At 53.1% G+C, this 26,820-nt stretch overlaps 9 protein-coding genes across 9 annotated transcripts; 2 read left to right on the top strand and 7 right to left on the bottom strand.

Annotated features, from left to right (window-relative positions):
* Positions 1-361: 361 nt before the first annotated feature.
* BDP55DRAFT_677390 (uncharacterized protein) lies at positions 362-1,895 on the top strand. The gene has a single exon (XM_060575891.1). It carries the CDS (start codon positions 1,159-1,161, stop codon positions 1,771-1,773), a length of 615 nt encoding a protein of 204 aa, XP_060424888.1. The 5' UTR covers positions 362-1,158; the 3' UTR covers positions 1,774-1,895.
* A 4,638-nt stretch (positions 1,896-6,533) lies between these two features.
* On the bottom strand, positions 6,534-6,936 carry BDP55DRAFT_677393 (uncharacterized protein). Its single transcript, XM_060575892.1, has one exon. It carries the CDS (start codon positions 6,787-6,789, stop codon positions 6,538-6,540), a length of 252 nt encoding a protein of 83 aa, XP_060424889.1. The 5' UTR covers positions 6,790-6,936; the 3' UTR covers positions 6,534-6,537.
* Positions 6,937-8,448: 1,512 nt separating this feature from the next.
* Positions 8,449-10,527, bottom strand: BDP55DRAFT_561530 (uncharacterized protein; the record flags this gene model as incomplete). Its single annotated transcript, XM_060570088.1, has 1 exon — positions 8,449-10,527. One exon carries the CDS (start codon positions 10,525-10,527, stop codon positions 8,449-8,451), a length of 2,079 nt encoding a protein of 692 aa, XP_060424890.1.
* Positions 10,528-11,785: 1,258 nt separating this feature from the next.
* On the bottom strand, positions 11,786-13,018 carry BDP55DRAFT_322224 (uncharacterized protein). Its single transcript, XM_060566781.1, has 2 exons — positions 12,274-13,018; positions 11,786-12,006 (listed from the first exon to the last, which is right to left on the bottom strand). Exons 1-2 carry the CDS (start codon positions 12,892-12,894, stop codon positions 11,911-11,913), a joined length of 717 nt encoding a protein of 238 aa, XP_060424891.1. The 5' UTR covers positions 12,895-13,018; the 3' UTR covers positions 11,786-11,910.
* Positions 13,019-15,726: 2,708 nt separating this feature from the next.
* On the bottom strand, positions 15,727-16,296 carry BDP55DRAFT_636282 (uncharacterized protein; the record flags this gene model as incomplete). Its single annotated transcript, XM_060572866.1, has 1 exon — positions 15,727-16,296. The coding sequence occupies one exon, from the start codon at positions 16,294-16,296 to the stop codon at positions 15,727-15,729; it is 570 nt and encodes a 189-aa protein (XP_060424892.1).
* Positions 16,297-17,406: 1,110 nt separating this feature from the next.
* Positions 17,407-19,045, top strand: BDP55DRAFT_677404 (uncharacterized protein). The gene has a single exon (XM_060575893.1). The coding sequence runs from the start codon at positions 17,501-17,503 to the stop codon at positions 18,899-18,901; it is 1,401 nt and encodes a 466-aa protein (XP_060424893.1). The 5' UTR covers positions 17,407-17,500; the 3' UTR covers positions 18,902-19,045.
* A 90-nt stretch (positions 19,046-19,135) lies between these two features.
* On the bottom strand, positions 19,136-21,719 carry BDP55DRAFT_561674 (fungal-specific transcription factor domain-containing protein; the record flags this gene model as incomplete). Its single annotated transcript, XM_060570097.1, has 4 exons — positions 19,136-19,598; positions 19,663-20,129; positions 20,185-21,493; positions 21,571-21,719. 4 exons carry the CDS (start codon positions 21,717-21,719, stop codon positions 19,136-19,138), a joined length of 2,388 nt encoding a protein of 795 aa, XP_060424894.1.
* Positions 21,720-22,430: 711 nt separating this feature from the next.
* BDP55DRAFT_707169 (hexose transporter) lies at positions 22,431-24,630 on the bottom strand. Its single transcript, XM_060578068.1, has 5 exons — positions 24,227-24,630; positions 23,833-24,147; positions 23,718-23,771; positions 23,286-23,661; positions 22,431-23,227 (listed from the first exon to the last, which is right to left on the bottom strand). The coding sequence occupies exons 1-5, from the start codon at positions 24,369-24,371 to the stop codon at positions 22,552-22,554; spliced, it is 1,566 nt and encodes a 521-aa protein (XP_060424895.1). The 5' UTR covers positions 24,372-24,630; the 3' UTR covers positions 22,431-22,551.
* Positions 24,631-25,603: 973 nt separating this feature from the next.
* Positions 25,604-26,675, bottom strand: BDP55DRAFT_590977 (short chain dehydrogenase). Its single transcript, XM_060570925.1, has 3 exons — positions 26,424-26,675; positions 25,966-26,364; positions 25,604-25,899 (listed from the first exon to the last, which is right to left on the bottom strand). The coding sequence occupies exons 1-3, from the start codon at positions 26,598-26,600 to the stop codon at positions 25,639-25,641; spliced, it is 837 nt and encodes a 278-aa protein (XP_060424896.1). The 5' UTR covers positions 26,601-26,675; the 3' UTR covers positions 25,604-25,638.
* Positions 26,676-26,820: the final 145 nt, after the last annotated feature.

The raw sequence follows: 26,820 nt of genomic DNA on the forward strand, positions 1-26,820 counted from the left end.
CATTGAGTCGAGGGCATTGCTTAGTTTCCCCCTCGTGAGAAAGTCACAGCTCCCAGCCAGCAATGCCGAAGCCACCTTGAAGCGATATGCACCTCGGCACCTGACGCGGGCAAGCTCTAATGCGCGGTGCCAGCTGCCAGCGCCCAGGCCGCCGATCCATGGTGCCCTCGTGACGGTCAACGCCCAGGCAGGCAGTCAAGGGCAAGGGGCAGGGGAGATGGGCCAGAGAGACAGAGGCATGGCTTCAGAAGTTCAGTCTGGGGGAGGGGGTGAGAAGTGAGTAGCCGCGGAACCTACAACCCTGAAGTGAGCCACGCGACATGTGCCCGTCAGGCCTTTGACAATCCTGCTAAACGTTGATCCTGTCGTGAAGTGTTCGTAGGCAGGTTACACCGTTACAGGCTTACCCGTACTCCGTACAGCATGTCTTTCAACCGTGCCAGCGCGTGCTTTCGGGGCATCGATAGGGTGACATTCCTAACGAGCATCTCACGCCACAAAATAGCAGGCCATTTGCCAATGCTGCGCCGCGCTCGTCGATGAAGCAGAGTTTAGAGAGATCTCTCTGGTTCCTCAAAATCCCAATGTCACTTCGCAATCGCAGTCGGCTCCGCGCCGTGTCTTACTCTTAGTGTCTTTCCCAGTGCTCCCCCCCGACCGATGGCAATATCCGACATTGAAAGACATGAAACCTCCCCTCTTTCCATCCCATATTGGAGATCTAGGGGGCGGCCAGCCTCGCCATACAGAGTTTACAGGCCTCGTCACTTGACCGGTTCCCTTTCGCCGAAAACGACCTTTGGCCCGTCCACTATCCAGTCTCCTCTCCCTCCACGGGGGAGGACAGAATAGCCAAGGATGGTGAGTCTGGGGGAAGGGAAGACGGGGAAGAGAGAGGGGGGGGGACACGCTGCTACGCTGCTCCAGGCTTCAGGCAACAAGTCTTCGCCCGGCCGGCTGGGGCAGGTCGATGCGGCGCTCGACCACAGAGAAAACGGCGCCCTAGGGGTATGTATGGATGGAATCATGGATGGCAGCGACGTCTGGTGTGTTGAACGTTTGAGTACCTAGCAAAAGAAAGTGGCGTGGACGCAGCAGCAACGCTTTGATGGCCGCGGAACCCTTCTCTGTCAAAGCAGAACGTCGCTGGGCCTCCGGATGACAATCCGAACTGGTGTGTGTCTGCCCGTGGGCGGATTCTCGCAGCCTTTCCGACCACTTACCAGAGTCATGAGGGTGTATTCCAGGCGGTCTAGCACTACACTGTCGCCACGTCTGTTTGGTTTTCAGTCTGATCTCTCTGATCTCGGGGCCCCGGGGAACGGCGGGTCGACTTCCAGGTCCCGTCCCTTTTCTGACCATTTTCCGCATATCTGTACGGATTGTGGCCTTGCGTCTGGATGTACGTATTCGACGCTTTACACTTTATTTCTTTTCTTTTCTTGTCCTCGAATTGTTGTATCTTCATCCGTTTTCATGTTCGCCCTCCGTTATCTTGGCATCGATGCCGGCAACGTCACTCTCCAAAGTTGCGGTTTCCGTTCCCCTGGCAGAATTCCGGTAGTTCGGTCCACATACTCAGTCATGTCGCGCCGCAGGGTGACACAACATTCTTCTCCCTCCATACGCGCGCCTGTGGTGGAATCCCGCCATTTGCTGCAGGTAATACCGACGCCTTTAATGTCATCACATCGAGGCCTCAAATCCACGATGCCATCAATGACTCCTAATCAAGTACCGCGAAACGAAGCAACAAGCAAGAAAAACGGATAACAGACGGAAGAGTTACGAGTCAAGAAACGGTCCGTCCTCGCGACCGTGCGAGCAGACGGAAATCAGAATAATATTTAATATTTGATAAAATAAAAATACATTGGAGATTTTCTCCAAAATTCCAAAATATTCCAACTGCGTTTCCAGAACACCGCGCACGTCCTCTCTCATTTCAACAAGGGATCGGCCTGTCACAGAAACCTCTTCCCTCCCCTCCCAGAGAGAGCCAATCTCCCTGCCACGTTTTTTTATTTTCTCCCCTTCTGAGCGCGCTCTCGACTCAAGCGGAGAATCTCCGCAGTAGAGACAGAGAGACCAGAGACAAGGCCGAAAACCCCCCATCCTCCTTGTTTGACGGCCCCAGCATCGTGGTAGCGACCACCCGGGTACGGAACCGCGTCCCGGAGCCAGGCTCATCCCAGTCCTTCATTGCGAGCCAGCTCCATGACTCGCAGATTGCCGGTCGACTAAAGACTTGCACTTCGAAAGCCCCCCCTCGTGAACCAGATAATGACGGAACCTTGATCTCCCATTGGGGAAGTCAGTACCGGCCGGCCCTTCTTTTGTAACCTCTATTGAACTACATGTACGTAAAGGTATCGTCGATGTAGGTTGCAAATGGTCTTTTGGTGGTTGCGCTCAGATGGGAATAAGGCATACCATACGATACAGGGCCACAGTCTATGAGTCGGCCGGAAGTTTGGAACGACCCTGGAAGAACTTACCCATCTGTCTCCGTCCATTGCCACACGATGACGGGCTCCCTACGGGTGAGGCGATTCAGATTGCAGGTAGCCCATGGCCCAGAGCAGAGCAGGCCTGGAAGGCATATCGAAGGAACGTGCACCGACGACGCACTGAAGAATTGAAGACCACGAACATGACTCTCTCCCCTCGCGTCTTACACTCAAAAAAACTTCGGGGGCCAGAAGACTTGCGCGGCCCGCTGTGGTCGCCCAGGGAAGGGGGTGCCAGATTTTGGGACGATCGTAGGGGGCCCTTTATGGAGTATGGAGACGGGCTTGGGCTTTTTACTCAAACCGTGCCTAGTGCGTAAGGCCTCGCCGAGATGCGAGACATGGGGCCTTTTATTCACTGTGAAGTTCACGATGTTTTTCGATTCGATGAACTGTGGGGGGGATTCGCAGAGATTTTGGTTCCCTACGAATGGATACCTTACTGATAGTGGAGTTTTCAAGTTGGAGGACAGGTCGAAATAGCACGAACATGTCGGATCCGTACCTTGCATGGAAACTACGGCGTTATGACGGCAAAATTAGGCACCTTCCGAGACCTCCGTATGTCGCGTGGGTTCATGTTCCTTTCGGAGCCTCTCCGATACCATGGGGTTTGACTGACCACACGCGGCTCTCGAATTTGTCACCAATGCACCACCAAGGAAAATTCTTCGAGTCGGGCGGCTGCCGCTTCCCGTTCGGAATATGAGCGTGAACTTTTTGAAGTGCGGATGCCTGAGTTTGCATCGGGATTCGGGAGTAGCATTAAGGCTACATCATCAAATCCACGCCACTTCCGTGTACACCAACAGCATCTAGACCGCGCTGCCTAGGTATCCTACAATTCCTAGCAGCCTCGCCTGATGCTACAGGTCGGAGAAAGGGTCGGTAGCACTGCGGCTCCTTTGCGGGCTAGAAAAACGGCACATGGCACATGGCACAACTTGTCCAGGCTCATGGTTCGCCCAAATCCTAGTGCATTTACGACTACAATATGGGGGATGCGCTTGGGGTTGACCGTCCCGGTCACGAGTTTACGCCGTGTGGATGAGGTGAAGAAAGATTTCGGCCGATTTCCCAGCGAGAACGGGGGTTGGGCTGGACTCTGGCGACGAGTGTTGTTGGGCAGTCCTTGTTTGACTGACTCCCTTTTCCTTCTAAGAACCTGGGAATTCTTTTCTGGAGCACGGATTGAAGACAGGGGATGCTATTCATCGGTCGTCGAAAATGGTAGGGGGAGAGGGGTGTGACCGTTCTTCTTTGCGGAGAGGAAGGGTGATAACGGTTTTGGGTTCTTTGAAAGGGCACACTTGTCAGCCTCAAAAATCAATACAAATGTAATACGGATCCATACGAGCAGATCGTACGGATACAGCAACCACATGATATGGCTGCGACCCTCCCAGGACCGGCAGGCAGTTCTGATCCTTGAACACTTTGCCAAACTTTGGTCAAGCATGGCATGGCAATGGCATGGCCCCCCGCCCCCCCCTCTTCCCCGTATCCGTTGCTGTGGTAGAAGCGAGTTGCCATGCCTATCTTCAGCGGCTCTTGCAAGTGTTTTGTGGGGTAACTCTACATAGGTGTCGGGTCATAGCCGCCATCCCGAGGGAATTCGTCGGGTCATTTACTGCTTCGCATAGGACATTTCCAGGCTAAAGACTGACGGCTCTTGGGATAATTTCCGGAACGAGAGGGAATAATCAAACTATGGTAAAAGTCACCCCAAGGGCGTTCCAAGCTAAGGCAGGAAATGGAAGTATCAACTTGCTCAGTTGATAGTATTCAGTTGTTGGGATCCAATGACAGCACTTAGGAAAGCGCACCACAAGCAAGACGGCAGAGCCTCAGCCATCAAAAATCATCACGTGTGAAAAAAAATAAAATAGAACAGAAACTAGGGAAGCTGGAGCCACCGGTCCAGACCAACCCCTCGCCGCATGAAGCACCTCCTCCTTGTCGAACGCGTACCTGCATGCGCATGACGAAAGTCGCGCGATACAAAAAAAGGGCGGGGGGCGGAGGTGGAGGAGGGGGGACTCTGCAGTGGAGTCATGTTTTCCGTCGTCCCAAGTTGAAAGCATCACAGGATATACGTAAGACCCGGGGAAATACGGGTTGCTAGCAGCGCATAGAGTTGGGGAAAGAGATGGAGGGAGGGGATTCGCCGAGTCACCAACCACTTTGATATCAATCCCAACTTATCCCAGCCGAGAGTTCGTCAATGTATGGCTCGTAGAAATCTCGCATTAATGGATTCGGATGAGAGACCCGGCTTGGATGAGGGTAAAATCGTGATTTGAAGGAAGACTGAGAGGCAGGGGAGGAACTTTGAACGATGTCATGGGGATCCCCGAAGAAATGCTGTGTATTCGGGACGGACTTGACCTTATTCTTGTTCGTACGGATACGTCTCTTCACTGTTATAGAGGCTGCAGAGGACCCTGCGGGCTTCTGGTCGCTGATTCATGGCACAGGAAGCTTGGGGCAACTTCACATGTCGAAAACTCACAGCTTCCTCTGCTTTCACGTTCCTTACTGCACAACTTGCGACGTTGGTTGTTTGTCTCGGAGTCAGGAAAGGCATTTCACATGCAATTGCTTGACACGGACAAGCCAATTCGATGACGGCATTATTAGGCGATATAACCTTGGGGATATTGATGGAGCGGGTTTTGGACTCTCGACTCAAGATGAGAAATTGCCGGAAGAAGACTCTAGCGACACGGAGCAAGTTTGGGGTGGATGCTTCATATCGCGACATGGCCGGCTTGAGTCGCGTAGATAAAGGGCGTGTGTTCATAGGGTGATTGATGAATCTGGGGTATGGGGAAGAAACCCGGGGCAAATGGTATACGCACAAGGACGACTTCGTAGCACGGTTACACGAGTATAGAAATGACTTGTCGATACCTTACGACAGAGGTCAGACAAGCTAACGATAGCGAAAAGCCAAAGTATACAACGTGAGACGGGCCGCGGAGTCATTTGGACCCTTTCACCATCACCGCCAGTAAGAGAAGCAACGATGATACCGTCGAATGGTCCCCACCAAGTCAACAAGACACATGGTCACGTCTGGGTGGCAAACCATGAATCCGGGGAGATGTATCCGGTCAACATGCCTGAGCCGCACGGCATAGCGGCCAGAACGTCCGTCACCCGCGCCGTCGCATACAAGACACCCACGATGTTCTAGACAGTTCGCGCCCCTCAGGAGTGGGAGGGTAGCCACGACGCGGTTCTCGGAGAGGCTGCCGACGCGAGCGGGAGTGCGAACCATCAACCAATCCTACATGCGCCGGAATCCCGGGGCAGCCACCCCGAGGATTTGGTGATGCGCCGGGAGAATGTCAGGGCGTCACACCGACCCTGCCTTTTGGGGGGGTTGCTGTTTGTCTTCCTTCGCCCAAATGAAGTACCTAGACAAACGTCGGGCTCGCGTAGCTTGGGAAAGTATGTGGTGATGATATTAAATTTCATTCGCCGTCAGGCGTTCGCGCTATCGTAGCTCTTGTGACTGGTGCCACTTCTACACTAGGGGAAGAACTTCCCGGTGGTAAGGCGGACTAGTCGTGCAATTTAGGCCTGATTCAAGTCTTTTCATTCATCTTGATCTTCGTGGCATGGTGTTAAAGAGTTCCTGCTAATGTGAATCAAATTGGTCATGTAATGAGGATTACTAGCTAGAGGAAACACGGGAAAAGTGCCCCGGAGAGCTGTTGGAAGCTAAGAGACGAGCTATCAGATCTCTATTGCCTCCACGGGCGAGCTTCCGAACAGACGGCGCCGACAACTTCAAAATGCAAGTCCACGAACTGGAACGCCTCATTTCGAGTAGTGATGACGGGCGTTGAGAGCCCGTTGCTTCAGGGAGAGACATGCCACACAAAGGGACGGTTTCCGAGTTCAAAACGTTTCTGTGAAGTGAAGATCGACTTGAGAACACGTTGAAGCCTTGTTGGCCGAAATGGGGTCACTTCGCTATATCCGCCCCTTGCTCACCGGTGAGCGGTAGTATCATTCATCACATGTTTATGGGAAAAGCAGCTTGCCAAAGTCCCCAAGTCCCCGGCCCTGTCCAATTCCATTGACTTAGGACTTCCCCGCAGAATCTCACATCCAGCCGAGCCGTTCCTGTCACGCAAGTTTCCTCACCCCATATCGAACTTACGCGGCGCGTCCTGCAGTTCTTTTCCTTGCCTACAAGGGCACCATGGATGGTCACAAGGGGTGCGCACTGCAGAAGGATCCAGGGTATCACATCTGATCTGATCATCTTTCTCCTCCCCTCCCCTTCCCCCCGTGAGCGTTGGAAGGGGAGAGGAAAATATGCCCAAACAGAGAAGCACGGACCCGAACTCCGGAAGCGGCATTAGCGCGCAGCGTAGGTAGATCCAGCGGGTTGGGTTCTCCGGGGAACGTCGTCCCGGTGGCCCCCGGCGAGCCGGTGAACCTTACCCCGGGGAGAGTACGCGACTCTGATTCGTGGGCTTTTCTTTGAACGATGTGATGGAGGGGGAAGGGCCCACGGAAGGGGAAAGGGTGCTTTTGGCTTTCTGTTTCTTTTCGCATGGTGACTAGGTACGGAAGATGGCTTTTCTCAATCTTCTCTCGTGATGTCTCCTCGCTTTTTGTCCCCGACGTGAGACAAGGGGGTTCTCAACAGGATGGGGTTTTTGATGCAAGGTAGAGAAGAACTAATTTGGCTGGTGCGGATGGGCGGGCGTGGAGACGATGGTGGCGTTGAGATGTTCTTCAAGAGGGTGTATTGGATCGGTAAGATACTTGGCTGAGCTGGGGTAAGAAAATCAGAAAATCGGAATATTGCAATATTTTGATATTTCTTTCTAGTAGACAAAGACTTATCCTATGTTATTTCTTATTATTTTATCATTTTCTCTTCTGAACCCTGGTACACCTGAGATATCAGTAATATTCCATTTCCCTTCCTCTTCCCCCCAGCAAATCCGTCACAAGTCACTCCTCAGCCCCCTCTCTCAAACAAGATGTGATGGTGGTAAGAAGCGCTTACCTCCCTCAACCAACCGCGACACCATTCACAACTTTTAGCCCCTCCATTCGTTGTGCCATTTTACCCCAATCACAGCTCGAAGATCAACCCTCATGTGACGGATTGGAATAATAATAACGTCCAATCGCGAGGCAGACAAATCGAGAAAATTCCCATCACATCTTTTACCCAGCCACACATACGTACACAAACACACAGCCGCCCATCTCCTTTGCACAACTCAAATGTGCACAACGAATGTTATCCGCCCGTGTGCCGCCCGAGGGGTATCGGATCGGCGCTTGCGTGGGGTTTCCGGAGGGGCGGGCGGCAGTTGAGATATCATCACCGTTGCGTTTTATGGTCATGAGGGTGTGCGGGAGCCGCCTTGATGTCTGATGGGGGGTTGTTGGCGTTTGAGGATTTGGGTTTATTGATGGATTCATCTTCATACTAGCGGGGCCTATGAATGGCCATGGATTCAAGTATCTAGAAGTCTAAACCATTGAAGCGCGGCTCCAGGTATCGCAAAGTGAACTAGGGCTGCACCCAAGTACCTGCCCTTTGTGATGACAACAGAGGGAGGCCTCTACTGAGCAGGAAACCAAAGTACTTGATTTACGGGAACAGATAGATGACTCTAGATTGTAGAGGAAAAAGGCAAAAAAACAACAGGAGCCGACTGGACCGAGGTTCGGACGCCGGAGTCTTGAAGAGTGTAGAGCATCATACACTAGTCGTCACCTCGCGGCTTTCACCCCTCGGTCACTAGGCCTGATATTTGTTGTTAGGGAAGAAATGCACCGGACTTCTCGTATGGCCTACGATTGCCAATACTGCAAAGCTTATTCAGTGATGGAAAGTGCGTATTCCTACTAGGTAGCTGAATCATTCCATCACAACCATCACCACAAATCCTCCACCTCAGTCCTTCTTCGCAGCAGCAGCCGCACCACCACCAACCCTCTTAAACTTCCTCGGGTCCTTACGACTCATCAACTTGCGGTCCCGCGTACCCTTCCCGCCCTCCCAGAACCCCTTGCCCTTGCGTCCGATAACACTCCGGCCGCAGAACCCGCACGCCTCGGGCGAATACCGCTGCTCGCGACTGCACCATCCGCAGACCATCCGGTTGGCCCACTCGTTGACGTGGTTCTCCGCCTCGTCGTGGCAGCGGTCACACGGGTGCACTTTCGCGCAGCACGAGAACCGGAACCAGCGGTAACTCTTGCGGTAGTGCGCGCAGGCGCCGCGGTCCGGGAGCGGGGTGCCCGCGTGGAGACCGAGTTTCTCGGCCTTCTTGATGGGTCCCGTCGTCGGGGCCGCGAGGCCGCCGGTAGAAATTGCCAAGAACTTGACGGTGGGGATCTTGAATGTGAATTTGCCGTGGCAGGCGCGGCAGACGTTCGTGACGGCGTCGCCGCGGACGGCGACGAGGCCCTGGCTTGCGGTGGAGCACTTTGCGCAGACGGGGATGAAGGTGCTGGGGAGCATGTCGGAGACGGTGCAGCCCGTGAGGTCGACGAAGCCGGCGCGCGTCGAGTTTGCGTGGACGAGGGTCTGGCGGAATTGCGCTGCCAGACCGGCGGCGCATTTACGGCAGGTTGATGTCTGGGCGACCTCGTGCTTGAGGCCGGTGATTTCGTTGATGGTCTTGCAGCGCGAGCACTTTACGCTGAGGTTGAGGATGGAGACTTGGAAGAGCTCGATGCTGTGGAGCTCAATGGTGGGGAAGGAGATGGATGTGCCCCTTTCCGGGGTGAGGCCGGAGGAGAGGCTGGGTGGTTCGGCGTCGAGGTCGGCGCCGCCTTCGTCCAAGTCGTCTTCTGAGTCGTAGCCGTCTGATGAATCAGTGTTGTCGTCGTCGGCGCCGGAACGGCCCCATTCCGGCGGCCGCGGGATGACTTTGATGTGGCCGCGGTCATCGTCGTCCATGGCCTGTGTCTTTGCCTTGGGATCCTTTTCAGGTTCCTGCGTTGACACGGCCTGTGTGGCAACAGCAGCAGGCTTGGGCGGCGCCGCTGCCTGCTTTGCTAGAACGTGCATGTTCTGAGCCAAGTAGTTCAGGTGGCTCGTGAGAGTCATCTGCTTTTGTTCCGCTGCCTTGTGTACGTAGAGCTCCTCCAAGGGCTCGGCGTCTTGCGATTCACACTCGTTGAGCTGGATACGCAGCGGTTGCAGCGGGTATAGCAGCGGCACGATGAGATGGACGGTCTTGACGCCTTGCAATCCGGGAGATAGCTCAGCGCGGCGACGAGGCTCGAGAGGGAGCGTGTAGACGATACCATCCGGTGAGCGGCGGTACAAAGACAGGCGTCCCATGCGTGTCTCCAACTGCCGCGTCTCCTGCGCGCGCCGAGCTTTGGCAGCCGCCATATCCTCCTTGGTGAAGTACTCTTCAGGAGTGTAGTGCCTCACAGGCGGAGCCGGTGCCGAGGATGCTGTCTTGGTGATCTGCGTCGCCGGGCCCGGGATCGCCGCGATGGCGGCGGCTTCGAGGTGGCGGGTATCCTTCACGCCCTCATCCTTGTAGGTGACCAACTTCACGGTAGCCACCTCCTGCTCCGACAAGAACTTTTCCAGGTTCTTGTCCAGGGCATACGTGAGGGCGAGGAGCGTGGCGCCCCTTCGTTCCTCGACGAGCCTCTCCCACCCCCGCTCAATGTTGATGCAGAAACCGCGCGGAATATCGCTATTCCGCACGTGCAAGACGGGAGTTGCATCGGGGTAGTCCTCCGGCACGCGGAGGTCGCACTGCAAGTGCTCCAACTCAAAGGGAAAGTCCGGGTCCGAGGGCTTGATGCGGAAGACCAGGGATGTGGTGGTGCCGTCGGCGGCGGTGGATTCGCGGGGCGAGTAGCGCTTGCGCAGCTGCTCGAGCTGGTAGCCGCGGGGATCCTTGGACTGGGCCTCCGGGACGGGTTTGGGGACAACGCGGTCGGTGCGGGGCCTGGGGACGGCCTGCTGGTGCGTGTTGCCGCCTTGATTTGTGAGAGAAATCATGTTTGGGCGTGGTGTGTGTGTGTGGAATGGGAAATGTTGCTCAACGTTGAAAATTGTGGATGAGCTGAACGGGATGAAATGCACAAAGAACAGGGAGAAAGAGTGAGCTGCGGGTGGAGCAGTGCTTGTCCGTCTCTTGATGAGCTACCTTAGCTGGCAAAGGCGAGTATTGGAGGTTGCTGTGGGAGAGAGGTTGTTCGAGATGGTCTCGAGGCGAAGAGGCTGTATTTGACGATTCTGCTTGAAGTCGGGTGGCGATGATTGACGATGAGGTGGGTTTGGCCCCGGACCGGATGTAGTGGAATCTCCGAGTCGCTTCCCAACCCGCAGGCACGAACTGACAGGGTGCCGAGACTTTCAGCGGCGTTGCGTTGCGGTTACTTAGTCGACGTGAGTCATAATGGGGCACGAACATCTCTGCGCTAGCAGATCTCGGCTTTGATACCATATCAATCTGTTAGTACACGGCCATCCATCGGCCGTCAGTCACCAATCAGATGCAGACTAGATGCATCGACGCCGGTCGACTCATCTTTTATAGTAGAAATCAGTCATACAACGGATACGCACGACTCAAATTACGGTTGCAGGCGCGCCAGAAACTTTTCCACATCGTAGCTAATGCATCTGTCGCACCTTGTAAGGGAAGGTAGGCATGGAGGCCTGGTTAATGGCATGCCCTCAAGGTCTGGCAACGCCGATAGCTTAAGTTAGGTGTATGCATAGTAGGCTTATTTTTCATGGCAGACGCAGATCAATTAGCTTGAATACAGAGCCTTGTAAGCTGAAAGAGAAGAAAGAAATGCTCTTGATCCCCTTGCGATGCATCTGGAGGAAATGTCACGCTCGATATAAGATATCCTAGCTTGCCTTGAAAATCATGTTTTGCAAGTGAATGGGGTTTCTAATAGAATTGAAATCCCATTCTGCTCGAAATAACAAAGCTAGCATGATTCAAGTGGTGCTCGTCAGCGCGGACAGATATCGACTACGGGTTGGCCGATACTTTTGACCACCGAATTCCCCGTCGACCGGAGTAAAGTGGATGCAGTTCGGTCCCGGGTGCCGTCCGAAAAAGCGGAGAGGTGGACCCAGCTAGCACCGGGACACTTATACGGCTCAAACTGCCGCATGACTAACAAATAATTATGTAGGATGGTCACGCAAAAATGTTCAGTCAAAATGTCACATCAATTTCACCGTGGCTGTCTGTCTAGAAAAAAAGGCACTCTACGCAAGTACCCATTCTGTGTACCCCATGCAAGTTGCCACGTTTTGTGGTGGGCAGACGAGGCGGTGACGGTCCCATGAGAGGCGTTGGAAACGGCGGAGGTAAACGAAGTGGACCATTTGAATGATATTGGTACAGCGATGCGTTATAGTCTACTCAGTATCTTTTGAAATAACTAAATATTCGAAAAGAAAATCGACGGGAATCAGGTCCGCTTGCACCAGTTCAGGTGTCAATTTTAAGCAATTCTGGGCATCATCGTCAGCGTTCGTGATCAGAATGATCAAAGTATAAATGAACAAAGCCAACACCCGTGGTAAACTTGCTGGCAGAAAAATGACAGCTGCACAGGAGGGATGACACACTGCATGACAATCAGATATGCGTGAGCTGGCGTGTCTCAACAACGTGATGCCCAGCACAAACACCTCCCGGCCAAGTGTCAGAAGAACGGAGGGGGCGGTAAAGAGAAGAATGTCACCGAGAAAAAGCCACCCGCGGGGAAACCGACGAACAGGGTGCTCAATCGCTGCCCAACAAGACGCAGGAACATTGAGTCCTGCTTCTTGGTATGTCACAGGGGGAGGGCATTTGGATTTTTGAGGTATTTGGGGGCATTTTGTAACGGTGACATTGGCCCTTTTCGCGAACGTGACAGAGCTGTGTCCGGCTCCAAGCCACACCGACAATCCGGCAGCGGGCGCGGCGATTTGCCGCCTCACCTGGCCTCGCATCTTGTTCCGCATATGCGGGCACCGAATGACCCCCCGGTATGGGAGTGCCGCCGCCGCTGCTGCTGCTGTTGTAATCCTCGCCAGGAAATGTGGAGGGTTCAGGCATGAGGGGGTATCAGCAGCCCTCCGTATCACTGCTGCCTTTGGGCGGCAAAACGATGCATCTAGAATCGGGACGATCGCGGTTGCTGCATTGAATGAGGGGAGGGAAGAGGGGGAATAGTTGCACGTCTGGCTGACATTGCTGGAGGCACGGCAGACGCCACCGTAACCGCATCGCACAACGGTGGAGTTGATCTCGAAAACGTGGGAGGTGTATCCGTACCGTAGATGGGACGTCCAAGAACGGTAGGCTATCGGTCTGGCCGAGGCGAAAGAGAAATTGGTCCCCAGAGATGCCATCAACCTACCAGCAATTGTGGTGTGAAACACTGCGGTTTGGGCGGGCGTGCATTTCGTATCGATAAAAGAGGCCGAACGCCAGTTGGCCCGGGGAAGTGCGACGGATGCAGCAATGCGGCGGTTGCATGTAAGGCGCAGAAGCTTGGTGAGCTTTCAAAGGGACATGAAATAAAAGTAGCGAAACGTTGTAAGGTTGGAGACGGGCGAGTGGATGAGACGCGACCGCTCTCTAAACGGCGGCACCCGTGATGACGGGACGGGCGGCGTTTGACAGGCTGTCAAGGACGTGTTGCGGTTTCTGGCAACTCGGTCAAGAGAGAAATCTGATCCTCTGCATCTTGTGTTTGTCATTCCCGTGCTCAGTGCTCACCTTGTCCTGGCAGCAGGCCGGCGCGGCGGGAAGGCATGGGAGAGGATTCGCCGGGAGATGCAGCGGGTGGTGGTGTAGTGCCCGACCAGAAATGCAGCCCGCCCGCCACCATCATCAATCGTGTTGAGGATTTTGTACCAAACTGCAAGGTATTCAATTAGATGCGGTACGGTACGTACGGGGGCGCCTCGGGAAGGCTGCGTGCGTGGGATGTGACAGCTGTTCCCTCATCTCGATGTCGATGAGATACGACGAAGACGGAGTCGAAGCTCGGGAGGCCAATTTGGGGGCAGCAGAGGCCCAGAGGCGGCGCGGCCTGCCTCATCAGCCGATTCACCGAGAAGATGTCAAGGCTTGTTTTCCTTCGGATGGTGGTGATGAGTTGATCTCTAGGGCCCTTTCTTGGATGACGATTCCGTGAGGTTGCTGCTGGTAAACATGGTAATCAGAGCCCTGGCACTGCGACTGCGACGCTGGGAAGTAAGGGAGAGATGCCAGCGCATCAGCAAGAGGACCTGGTGACCATGGTGTATATGCAAGTCCAAGTCAGCCTCCCGAGCGGTGAGGGGACAGGTGTTAGGAGCCCAGGCCTGGGATTCGTATGGGGGTGTGAAGGAGAAAAAGGTGAAAGGTGAAGAAGGGTGGGATGGAGGAACGAAGCGCTGGCGGATTAGCACTCCTTTTGGGGTGAGGCTACGGTGGCGGACCGTCGGCGCTACCATTTTAGCAACTGTGCCTGTCGTTGGTCCCGTCACCGTCATCTGGGGAAAACGGTGGGGCTCAGTACAAGATGGTGTCAAGAAGTAGTGTGTGTGGGTGTGTGAGTTGGTGACATGCCATTAACTGAGCTGAAGATAATCAAGATCTTTGTTTGACTTTTTATTTTCTGCTTATATATATTTATTGAAATTGTTCTAATTGTTTAATTCTTATTTTTCTAACAGCCCCCCGGTCATATGTCTTTGCTTGCATCAACCAGATCTGATGCGGCCCATCTCTGATTCCAAGATGTTGGGTAAATGTACGATGCACCTGGTTTGCAACCCTTACTGCCACACTCACTTTCACATTATCTTTTCCATGCCCATCGTTGCCCTCCCGGAACTCAAACGGTATTCTACATACTGCTAATCAATCTAATTGGAATATTCGGTTTCTGAATCATACCGGCAACGGTGAGCTTTGATAAGCTTTGGATGCAGGTCAAGGCCCGGTCAATGGCAGTCTTACTTGTAGTCTGCCCTTCCACATCCAGGGTCTGGTTCGCGAGCGAGCCAGTCTCCCCAACGTGCCGCCAAGTCTCAATGAATGCCGAGAAAAACAATAAATAAATAAGAATTAAACGAAAGTAAATGGAGCTTTTTGCCCAGTCCGTCAAGGCTCATGGCTACCAGGATGACGGATTGACACTTGTTGATGGCACCTCATGCAAGACAGTCCATGTGTTCATCACAGCTCCAACTGACTGGTTGGAATCCGTATTCCAAGTCACCCTCCAAGGATCCCAAAAGGGGTCTTTGTTGAACGTTTACTCGCAGGATGTGACTCAACATCAAAAAGGTTGCTAGAGGCAAAGAAGTTCAAAAGTCAAATACGGCAGTCGAATTGGGTCGAGTTAGGCTGTGTCTGATTCCAAAGGTAGCTTCTTTGCCCCTCCCCAAGTATCTTTACCCCCAAATACAGTTTGACATCCCCAATCGATGACTGTAGCTGATTGATGCCTGGTCTCACAACGAGGGAAAGTTCCATTGCATCTTTCGCAACCTCGATTCTGGGACCTTGGAGGATGCACCGCCTCGAGTCGCACTGCACCAGCCCCCCATGCGAAGTAACGGGGGAGTGGCTGATCCCCCGCTCCGTCAGATCCGGGAGGGATTGAGAGTCTGCCAATGGTCAAAACTATGGGCTGGGTGTGCAATGAGAAGTCCCGGACGTTGCGGTATTGCATCGTTTGGATTTCAGTGAGTGCCTCACATGGAAATTCAGCCATAGGCGAAAGAGCGCCAGCATGTGTCATCTCATCCCGTGCCTGAGGTGACTAACAGGCCGACAAACATGTGCGGCTTTGAACCTCGGGGAGCAAGCGCAGATTTCCGATGTCTCTCGCCGGATCTTAGCTTTGGATACTATCTTTTTATTAATATTATTTTAATAGTATTATTTGAAAACACCGGATGATAATTCATTGTTATTTTCAGCAAAGGATAATCGATCCTCTCTACCCGTGCGGACCTTCGTTTCTACACTTTGAATCCTTCCACACGGGCATTCTTCATCACCACCACCCACACCCAACACACCCCTCCTAGTATAGCTTGTTAGCACTTAGGTTGGCACCTTGTACGCCAGCGCAGCGCTTCCCGGAACCACATGGCCCAACTTCCGCGGGAGCTAACTTTCAAACGCGCCAACCACGCAGAACCCTGTGCTCTTTGCGCTCTCACCTGACTGAAGGACTGACATCACCGCCGATGGTCTACCCGCCATCCGCCAAACGCTCTCTCATTGCTTGCCAACGTCTGAGCCGCCGAGGCATCTTTCTGTCCCCCATTTTCACTGTTGTTTATCCCCCGCCGCCGCGGCTGCTCGATTTCAGTCTTGAACAGAGAGACAGGTTCGTGGCGCTGAGACAGCCCGCCAACCCGACAGCGCGCGAGACCCAGGCGGCTTTTTATTGAAGGTTTGTTTCCCAAATGGGGCACATGCTCTTTCCGACGTAGACCCTTTGGGAGCACTCCCATCGAAACCAAAGCGTCGGCATCGTACCTGATTGACAAAATCGAGATAGTCGACCGCATGGCAGCGACGATCTCTGTCTTGTTCCTTTCGAACGGTTGGAGCTCCTGACTTGTTCGGGAATGCGGGTTGATGTCACTTCCGACCCGTGCCTCCGCTCCGCGGACCGAGCCACGGGTTGCGAATAGCTTCGTGACTTGCCTCGGCGCGCGCTCTCGCTCGGTGAGGGGCCATGACCTGTCCTCGGCAGCATATCTTGTGATGTATACGTGATATGGGAGTTCATATCGTACCATTTTCTGTCTTCGTTCTAGGAGCTGCTTGGGGTGTGCCGATAGCTCGGTGGAGGAAGAGACCCTTCAACGTTGTTGTCTTGTCTTTGTCTCAGTGTTGCCGTGCCAGCGGCGGCATCGACATCAGCGGCTTGCAACTGCACATGTCGAAGTTCTGCCAGCTAAGTTAAACAGGCAGCACGTGTTCAAGTGAATAATGGTCCATCTCCTTAACTTCGTGAAGAGCGATCATGGTCTTTTGCGTAGCCTGTTCGAAGGACAGCGGTCGTCAATAGTTACGTTCAACAGGCGTCGGTCAACAGACAAACTATGGTGGCTGGATCTGGGTGCAGTTGCATCCATCTACAAAGGATAGCCATCTGCCGAAAGGGATATTTGGCAGATGAGCAAGGCGATGGTCATCGAGGAACTACGAGACCCCCTCTCTTGTGTGTTCCTCGATGGTAAGGGCAGCGACTCGGAGCGCCGAGAGTCGATACACGTGACGACGGGTTCTTCGAAACATTCGTACAAGGTAGCCCAAGACGTGATCAAATGGGCCCCTTCATCCGATCAGGTAGCCTATTGAAGGTATCGCGAAGTCGTAATGATCGGTGTCTGGGTTTGTACGGCGGTGGCTTGAGTGCCTGGTAAATACCGTTTAGCTAGCGAGGTACCTGGAGGATACGTAACATCAGAAAAGGCCCGGAGATCTGACGTGACTTCCTTCATCTTCCTAGATGATTTCAATACGCGTAAAACAAGGGGGGGAGGGAAAGATAACGATGGGGAGGAACAAATAGTTGTGCTCCTTCCCCGACCGATTCCTTCCTCCAGAACACGGCACTCGCTCCTGCTCTGTATCGCAGCTACTGCCTGGCCCAGGGATGTCTCATAACTACCAGTGGATGTACCTCTTGCGGAGGAAAGAGCCAGTCTTCCGTTCTGGTAGCAAGGCAAAGGTCTTTCCACGAACTTCCATTGCCTGCTCGAAACCTCCACCCTTCTCCCTTCAAGCCCTTCGTCTTCTTCACATTTCCCCTTTCGATCATCGAGGCACTTCTGGTCGATGGGTTTGACGTCCGCTTCGTGCATGTCTTCTTAGATCTATGTTGTTGAAGAACTTTGCAAATTGAGGAAGAAGCAGGCAGGTATGATTCTCTACACCTCACTCAGCAGAAGACTGACACCTTCAAGGCACCAGATACGACTAGACTAGACTTCCACGATGCAAGACATGGCTGGCATTCTCAAGCCCATCAACGTTCCAAAGCGACCACTGACGCCAACTTCATCTGTTGCTATTTGTTCCCCGTTGAAGCGGTTGGCTGTCGATGCCCCTGTAGGAACGAGCATCTTCGACCATGGGAACCTAGTTCCAATGCCGTTCGAACACAGCTTTCTAGCTGAAGGCCACATACAGCAGTACCTCTCTGGGGACCTCATGCAGACTCCACAGACTCCACTGGGCCCGTCTAAAGACGCTATTGATATACCCAAGACGCCGCCGACACAAACTTTCTCGCATGTTTCTGTGGTAGAGTCTGAGGCACCAGACTGTTGGATGAAAAAAGACGTAAATCTAGACAAAGTAGGGGGCGAGGGGTTTGTACCGGTGGAAGAACTATCCGGTGAACACCACGATGCCGCATCCGAGGCTTTGTCTACTGTAGATGAAGATCCCGGTAAGCCGTTTCCTGAGCTTGACGTCGACCGCCTTGCCCAGCCGTCGTCCAGGAGTGAGGATATTGTCGAAGATGACTATGACCTCGAAGGATTTGATGAAGAGGAGTTAATTAAGCTGCTGGAAGATACGGAAGATAAGCCTCCTGGCCTCGCTCCCACAAGCGTCATACAGAAGACGGATTGCGATTCGAGATCGGCCTCAAGCTTCGACTCCAAGCTGCAGTTTTCGGAGACTGATACACGCACGAGCGCCATTTCTCCCAAGGCTGATCCGGCTGAACCTAATCTTCTTGACGAAGATGTCGACTGGGATCTTGTAACAGAATGCGCAGCAACTGCGGCTGATTCGTCTCCGAATCAAAAGTTTGGATCGAGTATTGAGAGTAATCCCAAGGAAGCACAGAAAGAGTGCCCAAGCCCGGCACCGTTCGTCAGACCCCCTTTTCCCGACAAAATGAGGGACCGCTCTGTGGTCGTTGGACTCTCTTCCGCGATGATGATGCGCACTTGCTTCAGAATCGGAGAGCTGCTCAATGCCCAAGCTAAATGTAGCCGAGAGAAACAGGACGTCTTCTTTGAGCTTTTCGCGAGGGTGATCTACTCCAGTCGGGAGAAAGTTGCCAGAGTGCAACACCTGCAGCTACGAGATCTTTTCACCGAACGTCAGCCGTTTTTGAGTGGCGTATTCAAAAGTTGGAAGAGTGGTGGTCCTGTAGATGACCAAAGCAAAGTATTCCTGGGACCCGACGGAAAGAACAAGTTGTGTCGATGTGTTTGCAAGGTGTCAGAAGATAAGAAAGCCACAATCGGTCGTTCAGCAACCATTCTGTCGATCAGAGAGACGACTTGGGACGAGGTTCAGTGGGCCATGAGAATCGTTGCGAGGGATACAACGTCGTACGACGACGTCGATACTGAGGTGAAGGAGTCTCTAGTCATCTGAGTGGCGCAGTTTGCTGATATGGAAGATTTTGGGGAGGAATGTTATGAGACCTTGCTTGATGTCGAAGAAGGAGCTGAGGACACATATCTATAGCTTTGAGTGACCAGGAAGAAAATTCATGGAAGAAGTCATCTAGAAGACAGGGTGCATGGTTCACAATGGAAGTTGCTCATATCATACCCTTCCCCGTCAAGTGTCCATGCTGAGATCAGCTTTCTGATTAGGGCAGCTAGACTAGCTACCGAACCACATCCCGTCACCATCACCACTTGTCCCTCCCTTGAGAAATTCCATCCAGGCGTCGTCGCCCATGACAACGTCGGCGGCCTCCAAGGGAGGTACGTTGGGCCACATCATGGAAAAGACGCTGTTAATCTGAGTCTGAGGGCTCTCATCTATGGGTTCAGGAGCCGAGGCTTGTGCAGTATTGGCCTCGTAGCTGGGAGACGTGGCAGAATCTGCCTGGGCCGCCGAGGCTGGGGCCACGGGTATCGCAACGTCACTACTGTCTAGAAACCGGCCGCAGAGATCGATGATGACTTGATAACAGCGAGATGAGCTGGAGTTCACGGGGGCGAGCGCGGCTATACAGCGTGTCGTGGTCGTGATTTGCTCCCGCCAGTCTCGTGCGTTGGGGGATGCTGGGTCATTGCGGAGGCATATACAGGGTATGAGAGCGGCTTGAAAAAGGAAGTATCTGAAGACAGTAGGTGAGTTGAGGAAACATAAGTAAGAGGGTACAGAGAGATTGAATCACTCACAAGGCATACCAGGCACCTAAACGATTATGCTCGTTCCGTTGCCAGAAGTCGCTTATGCTGGTGATTGTCGCCTTTGCTTCTGCCAGACACTTTTCAAAGGCGCGGACGTTATCCGGTGAGTCGTCGGGTCGCCGGTCGCGGGCCTGTAGGGCTCGACGGATGACGAAGGGGCGGTACATTATGATGCGGAGGTTTCTGTACCGCCAATTCATGACGGCGTGGGCGAGGGCGTACTTTGGCGGCACGCGGCTCGTGGAGGAGAAGTAGGACGAGACGCTTGCTAGCCAGGGCTCGAGGAGGTCATGGTCGAGGCGTAACATCTCGTCTGGGGAGGGGAGGGGCTTGGAGATTACCCTTGTGTAAACTGGTGTTGTGGCGATGTGGAAGCTTGCTTGTGTTCGGACGGCTGTGTAAGGGGTGATGCCGTCTGTTTCTGGGGGGTATGATTTTGAGATGGCGGTTAATGACTACGAGAGGGGTCAGTGAAAATTTACAAAAGTCCAAGTCTGCTGGAAAAGTGACCTTGTCGTCAACGTTTAATGGTAATGAGACCTCGACGCCTTCGTATGGCCAGACGGACGGCCTGCTGAACGTGATTGTTGCCCCGACATCGAATACGCACAGAGACCACCACACCCGCCGTCGAATCTCCATATTCAGAGGCGAGATATTCCACCCCTGGAACTCTTTATGCAGACCCAGCCCCATGGCCATGCGCACGGCCAGACCGAGGTAGTTGTACCCAGAATTCGGCTTGTCCCGCTTCTGCTGGTAATTGGAGATGAGGGTGAGCGCCTGGACGAGCGTCAGGTTGCCCACCTCGAGGAAGTTGAAGGACAGAATCGAGCGGGCCTGCGCAAAGAGCGAGGTGTCGAGGTTATCTAGGTTCGCGGCCGTGGTGTAGACGCCGATGGCGGCGACGGTGTAGGCCAGGACGAGCCAGCAGTCGCCGCTGGGGCGGGGGATGACGCCGGCGTACTGCGCTCTGAAGGTGGCCTCGTGGATGATGGGGTAGCTTACGTGGTAGAGGCGGAAGTAGGCGTCGATCATTGCGTCTGTGATGTGTCTGTTGGGATCTGGCTGCTGCGTGATGATGGGTGGGCTGATGATGTGTTGGTGGTGGTGAGCCATTGTCCCTCCTCCTCCTGGTCTTGAGGAGGAGGATTGGGTTCTTCGTCTTGGTGTTGATGGTTCTAGGAGCCGTAGGAGGGCTGCGCCGGAGGCGACGCCGAGGTAGCCTGATTCTCTTTCGCTGACGGCTAGCGAGGCCATGCCGTCTGCGATTGGGTCTGCAATTACTTCTCCGTTCAAGTCGGCTTCGAGAATGGCTTCGGGGGACGCCGAGTAGTTTGTTAGGGTCTCTTGTTCGTCCCATTCGAAGTCGTCTGTGGGGTGAGCCTCGAGGAGGTTGAGGTCTCTGTGGGATGTGTCATTATAATGTTTGTGTTGAGTAGTTCTTGGAGCCCGTGGGGGATCGGGCCTCATGTTGGAGGATGGTGGGACTAAAGACGGGACATGGTTTTGGGGTGCCGGTGATGATTGGGATGGTTGTGATGGTTCAGGATAGACGGCTTCACATTGTGGAAGTGGATCGGGCCCTACGGCTGCGAGGCCCGGAAGGGAAGACGGAAGGGGAGCCGGATCCGACGGAGCCGGTGTATCCAGCTTTGAGAAGTCAAAGGACTCTTCATCACCTCTCGGCGCCAGGGTTTCCAGGTTTCTCGGGCTATTTAGTACGGATCCTGATCTCAGCTGGGCCGGCATCAATGCTCTCATCTGTGTGATAATCGCTTCGGCCCGCTCCAACCTCTCTTCTACTTCCGTGAGGTGTCTGCATACGTTATGTTAGTGTCAAAGTCCTTGGCGCTACATCGCTGTTTATCAGGGGTGGGAGACGGGTTGACGCACTTCCTTGTCAACGGGGTGCGGGCGTGCTTCTCATACAGGCAGTGCCGGCGGTACTTTACGCACAAGTTGCATGTCGGAATCGCCCGGTTGCACTTGGCTTTCCGCCTGCGGCACTCTTTGCAGGCTTGATCGGCGGACGGAAATGCCATGCTGAGAGAGTCGAGGTTGACCGGCTGAGATGCGGCCGGCTCATTGTCACCCAGGGCGCCTGAGGATGACATCTTTCATGGGACGCGCTTTCTTCCGGTCCTCTCCTGTCTACAATGGGCCGTCGGGATCGCGGTCTAAGCCTCAGGATTTCGAGTACTGTCTGTACGATGGGACAGGGGTTACCAAGACAGGGCAGGGTGAGTGTAGTCCGTATCAATCCGAGGACGTCATGATATGATATGCAGGAATAGGCGAGGAAACGAGGGAAAGTGTTGGTCTGGCGCATAGGGTGAGATGAGGTTGTCCTCCAACTCCAACGAACTCCAAGTGAAACCCCGCCCTTTTTCTCCGCACGCTTGCGTTGTGGTGATCCACAATACCATCTGATCGCGATCAGGGGGTGGGGGATGCAATGCTTGCACGGCCGAGCTCCGTCCGGTGTTAGTCGGATGTTGAGAATGGCTGGAGGACTTGCCATTGGGGATGGTTTATGGAACGTATGTCATGCGTCAAGTTGGCATTTGAATCGGCACAAGACAATGAGGTGGACTTGTGAATTGCGGAGCAAACCAACTTGGCCATGGCAGGCGACGACGAGAGTGCATGGGAGCCTGCGAATGTGATCCTGCTGTAGTCCCGGGGTTCATTGAATGGATGAAGATTCAATTCAAATTAAAAGATGTCTCCATGTGAAACAAGACATTCATGCTGCTCGCACGCTCTTGAACCTTCAAGTTTCAAAGACGGTGACAAAACACCTTTAGCTAGATCACTATCCAGAGTTTTCCTCGTGCTGTTCCTTGAGCTACCTGTAATTAAATAGGAATTAAACTATGCCTCCTCCTTGTGCACGATATCGTGAAGTCCCCCTTTGGCAAGTATCTTCTCTTCCTTCGAATCAGAAGCATCCTCAAAGTTTTCCACAGCCTGGGGCCCGTCAAAAATTACCGCAATCTCCTCCAAGCTGTGCCCCTTGGTCTCTGGGAACAGGACCCACGTAACGACAAAGAATACTACCAAAAAGCAGCAAAAGACGATGTAATACCGCCACCCAATGTTCTCTAAACCAATGGGATTGACGAACGCCGCGATGATTAGTGACCCATATATTGCGAACAGCTCAACCGCAATACCTTTAGAACGTAAAGAGTAGGGAAAGATCTCGGTCGGATATCCCATCAGGAGTGGGGTGTAAGCGATGTCGTAGTGGAAGTAGAAAGTGAAGAGGCAGACGACAACAACTACTCCGGCAGACTTGGACCCGGTGTCTGTGTTCACGGCTGAGCAGGCAGTCCAAACAATGTAGCTGACCAGCATGCCTGCCCCTGACCAAAGGAATAGAGCCCGACGGCCGAGCCGGTCAACGAGGAAAGCAGCACTCAAAGCGGCAGCGAAATTGAAGATCTGCAACAGGCCGTTGATCAATGTTTGTGTGAACGTATCCGTGATGCCAACGGTGTTGAGAACCAGCGTAAGGTAATACGAGACTACACCAATGCCATTCCACCTGTAGACCAATATGTGAGCAACAAACTGTATTCAGGGATTCGCAATATGGTACTTACTGGGCAAAGGCTCCCACGCAAACTGCAATCAATGTCCTCTTACGGTTGCCAGGCGTAGAAACCAACGCCATCCAGCCCGTTGTCTCTGCAGACTTTTCTTGCTGGATTGTATGGACAATTTCGGCCACTTCACGACGTACCAAGGGCGTGTGGCTTTCGGCTGCAGAATGAGTTCCCGAGTGATATTTGGCGAGAATTGCGGCAGCCTCTGCTGTTCGTTCTCTTGCTACCAGCCATCTCGGCGACTCTGGGACCCAGGCATAGAAGCATAGTTGTACGAGTGGGAATCCGGCTTGAAGGATGGAAGGAACTCGCCACGCCCACTCGCTTTGGTAATCTTGGCAGCCGAAAGTCGTCCACGAGGCCAAGATCGCACCTGTCAAACAGCAAGTCAGTCACCGGGAGTTGTTGGAAGCTGGTGGCTCGACGTACCAAGATAGTACATTGTCCAGTAAGCGGAGGTATACTTTCCACGATGCGTTGGGTCTTTTGGTCTTCAGTTAGCGTGATTTGCGTTATTATTTTGTGTCAGGACCCAAGAACCTACAAGCTAATTCGGCGATGAGCATTGGACTCGGGTGTACCACAAACATGCCGCCGAAACCAACCACTAGTCGCGAGATGATGAACATGGGCAAGTTAATCGAGGTGGATTGGATGATTGTGGCGACAATGATGAGGATGATGCCAGACAGTAGAACAGGCTTCCTGCCGAAACGATCTGCCAGATATCCCACGATAGGCAGAGCTAGGACGGATCCGATGGATTGTGCTGCATTCACAACTCCCAACCTTACACCAGCCGGATGTCCGAAGTATTCTCGCCATTGCTGAAGGGACTGGAGACCATTCATCAGGGAGCCTACATGTAACATAAGATGCGGTATTAGCAGCTATCAGATGATGCCTTGAGGAGATGTTTGGAAGTTCCTTGCACATACCATCATACCCTGCGACTGAAGAGGAGAGTAAGGGAATTAAAAGCAATAAGTTCAATCTGAGCAAGTGCGGCTGTTGAAACCAGTACTTGTCTGTCTTGGGAAGAACTTCGGCCAAGGCGGCGCCGACAATCTGCTCGTCTTTCATGATGGCTTATTTCCGAGATCACTTTTGCGACATTGACTAACACGAAGATGTCTTGACAGACGATGTAAGAACAAGACGAGGCAAGAAAGCAACAAGTTGATGATGATTCGTGACGGGACCCGCAGGAGCTTTATACATGCACCTGGACGAAGTAAGCCCATGGGAGCTGGTGATCAAGTAGTTCGCGGAGCATTTCGTACACAAACGGGATGGTTCCCAAGCAGCCGGAACCTGGGAATACCGCGTCCGGGAATCCTCCGCACGCTCGTTTACCCCACATAACGTGGTAAATGGGTCGTTGGAAATACGGGGGTGACTTGATGTTTGCCCATGGGGTAATCGACTGGTTGGCCTGTTGCATCATTCAAGCTGTGCTGCATCGGCATCCATCCTGGTACGCGAGTCATGCTTGTACGTGGCCCTACGAAGGAACTCTGACGTGCGGTTGGTAAAGTGCGGGGACGACGGACGACTGTCACCCTCTACTAGCGGGATGTCAAGGACTTAGTTGACGGAGAATGACAGGCGCTATTGGTGAGTTACGGCACTGTTGCCAAGTCCAAGTTCGGATAGCTTTGCCCGGTAATAACGCATAGTTGTTGTAGGCTAGGAATTTAGGCGAGGGTGGATGGGGGCCGCCAGTGCGGGATCTTTCGATCATGGGGCGACGATGAGCTTGAACCGGGTTGTAGTATGTTTGCAGCGTCAGTCTCGGAAGAAATCAAGGATCGGTTTATTCGGATTCCGGCTGGATAATCTCGGACTTATCAACGCTGCCGTCTTCTTCAAGTGAAGTCTCGTGGACAATGAAGCTGAGCTATCAAATCAACCAACTCTTTGCGTAGTGAAGGTCAAAGTGAAGAGCGTGATAACTTGATGGCTGATAATTCTTGACTGAGATAAAATAGAAATTTTCAAGATCATAGAAAACAATGTTATGAAAAAGTTGGTATTGCTGACTTGACACGTGTATAACTTTGATACCCTAAAATAGAAAGGCGGCTACTTCGCAATTGCTTCTGTCAGTTTTTTGTGTAAATAGCTCCGCATAGGTCCTGGTATAATATTTCAGAACCTGCCAAAACCCGTAAAATTAAGCTACTAGTGTAATCTAAATAGGATCATTTTTCATCTACGATTACATGCACTCGGTCAAGTCATTGGATGAGTCAGAGTTCACAGATATTTAAGAACATTCGATGAGAGAAGCCTATTGCAGACATGATACTTCAGTCTACTAAACTTCGATTTGTTTAATTCTTCTAGATCACCGTGCCGTGTAACCACCATCCACAATGAAGTCGGCCCCAGTTGTGTAGGAACTAGCATCACTTGTGAGGTACAGGTAAACGCCCTTCAACTCCCTCGGGTCAGCATCTCTGCGCAGTGGTGTCAAACTGAACCACTCCTCCTTCATCTCGAACGGACAATCGCCCGAGATGACGGTATCAATGTAACCAGGAGATACTGAGTTGATGCGTCCTCCCCACTTGGCCCACTCGACGGCCAAAGACCTTGCCAGGTGAATCTGCACATCTTTAGTGTTAGCCAGAATACTCTCATCAGGTGTCAAAAGAAGCTGGTATGATCGTACGGTTCCTGCCTTGCAGGCATTGTAGCAGCTCTGCTCTTGCGGCACATTTGCAGCGTGACCGCTCATGGATGCAGTGATGATGCCCACGCCCCTCTTCTGCTCGCGGAACACGAGCCCAGCCGCCCTCATGCAGTAGTACGCGCCGTCAAAGTCAACTGCACGCACGCGATCCCAGTCCTCGACCTTGTCGTCCAGGCCACCGGCTTTGGATGGGATCCCGGCGTTGGCGATCATGACATCCAGACGACCAAAATCCTTGACCGCTTCCGCAACCGCTGCCTCAACCGCAGGGTAGCTGGTGACATCAACCTGATAAGCCTTTGTCTTGACTCCAAAGTCCTTTGCAATAGTTGCGGCTATGGAGACTGCGGCTTTGGAGCTATTGTACCAGATGGCGATCTACAGGGGGCTCCTGTGTTAGTCGTGTGTGCACCACATTGGGATGAGGTTTAGCATACGTTGGCGCCGGCTTCGGCGAGGCCCCTGGCGATCTCTGATCCTATACCGCCTGCGCCCCCAGTAATGATGACCATCTTTCCATCTAGCCGGAACTGTTTGAAGACACTGCCTTCGATAGGCGGATCGGGGGCTCTGATGGACTTTCTCGTCCCATTCGTGGAGCCGTTTGTTGCCATCTTGCTTGCTTAATGAGCCAAAGAAAATGGAGGGTAGAAAGAGTCAATCGGAAGATAGAAGGGCTAGAAGTTCTGCGGTCGTGGGTGACGGAGTTTCTTCAGCTCAAGCATTTCAAAAGATTCAAATACCTGGATTTAGTCACAACATCCTCGTCCGTTTCTTCTTAGCTTAATCACACGGGCTTGAGAAGGCTAGTGACACCCTCGGCAAGGTTCCCCG

The sequence above is a fragment of the Colletotrichum godetiae genome, assembly GCF_030913485.1.
Source record: "Colletotrichum godetiae strain CBS 193.32 chromosome Unknown BDP55scaffold_52, whole genome shotgun sequence".
Classification (NCBI taxonomy): Eukaryota; Fungi; Ascomycota; class Sordariomycetes; order Glomerellales; family Glomerellaceae; genus Colletotrichum; species Colletotrichum godetiae.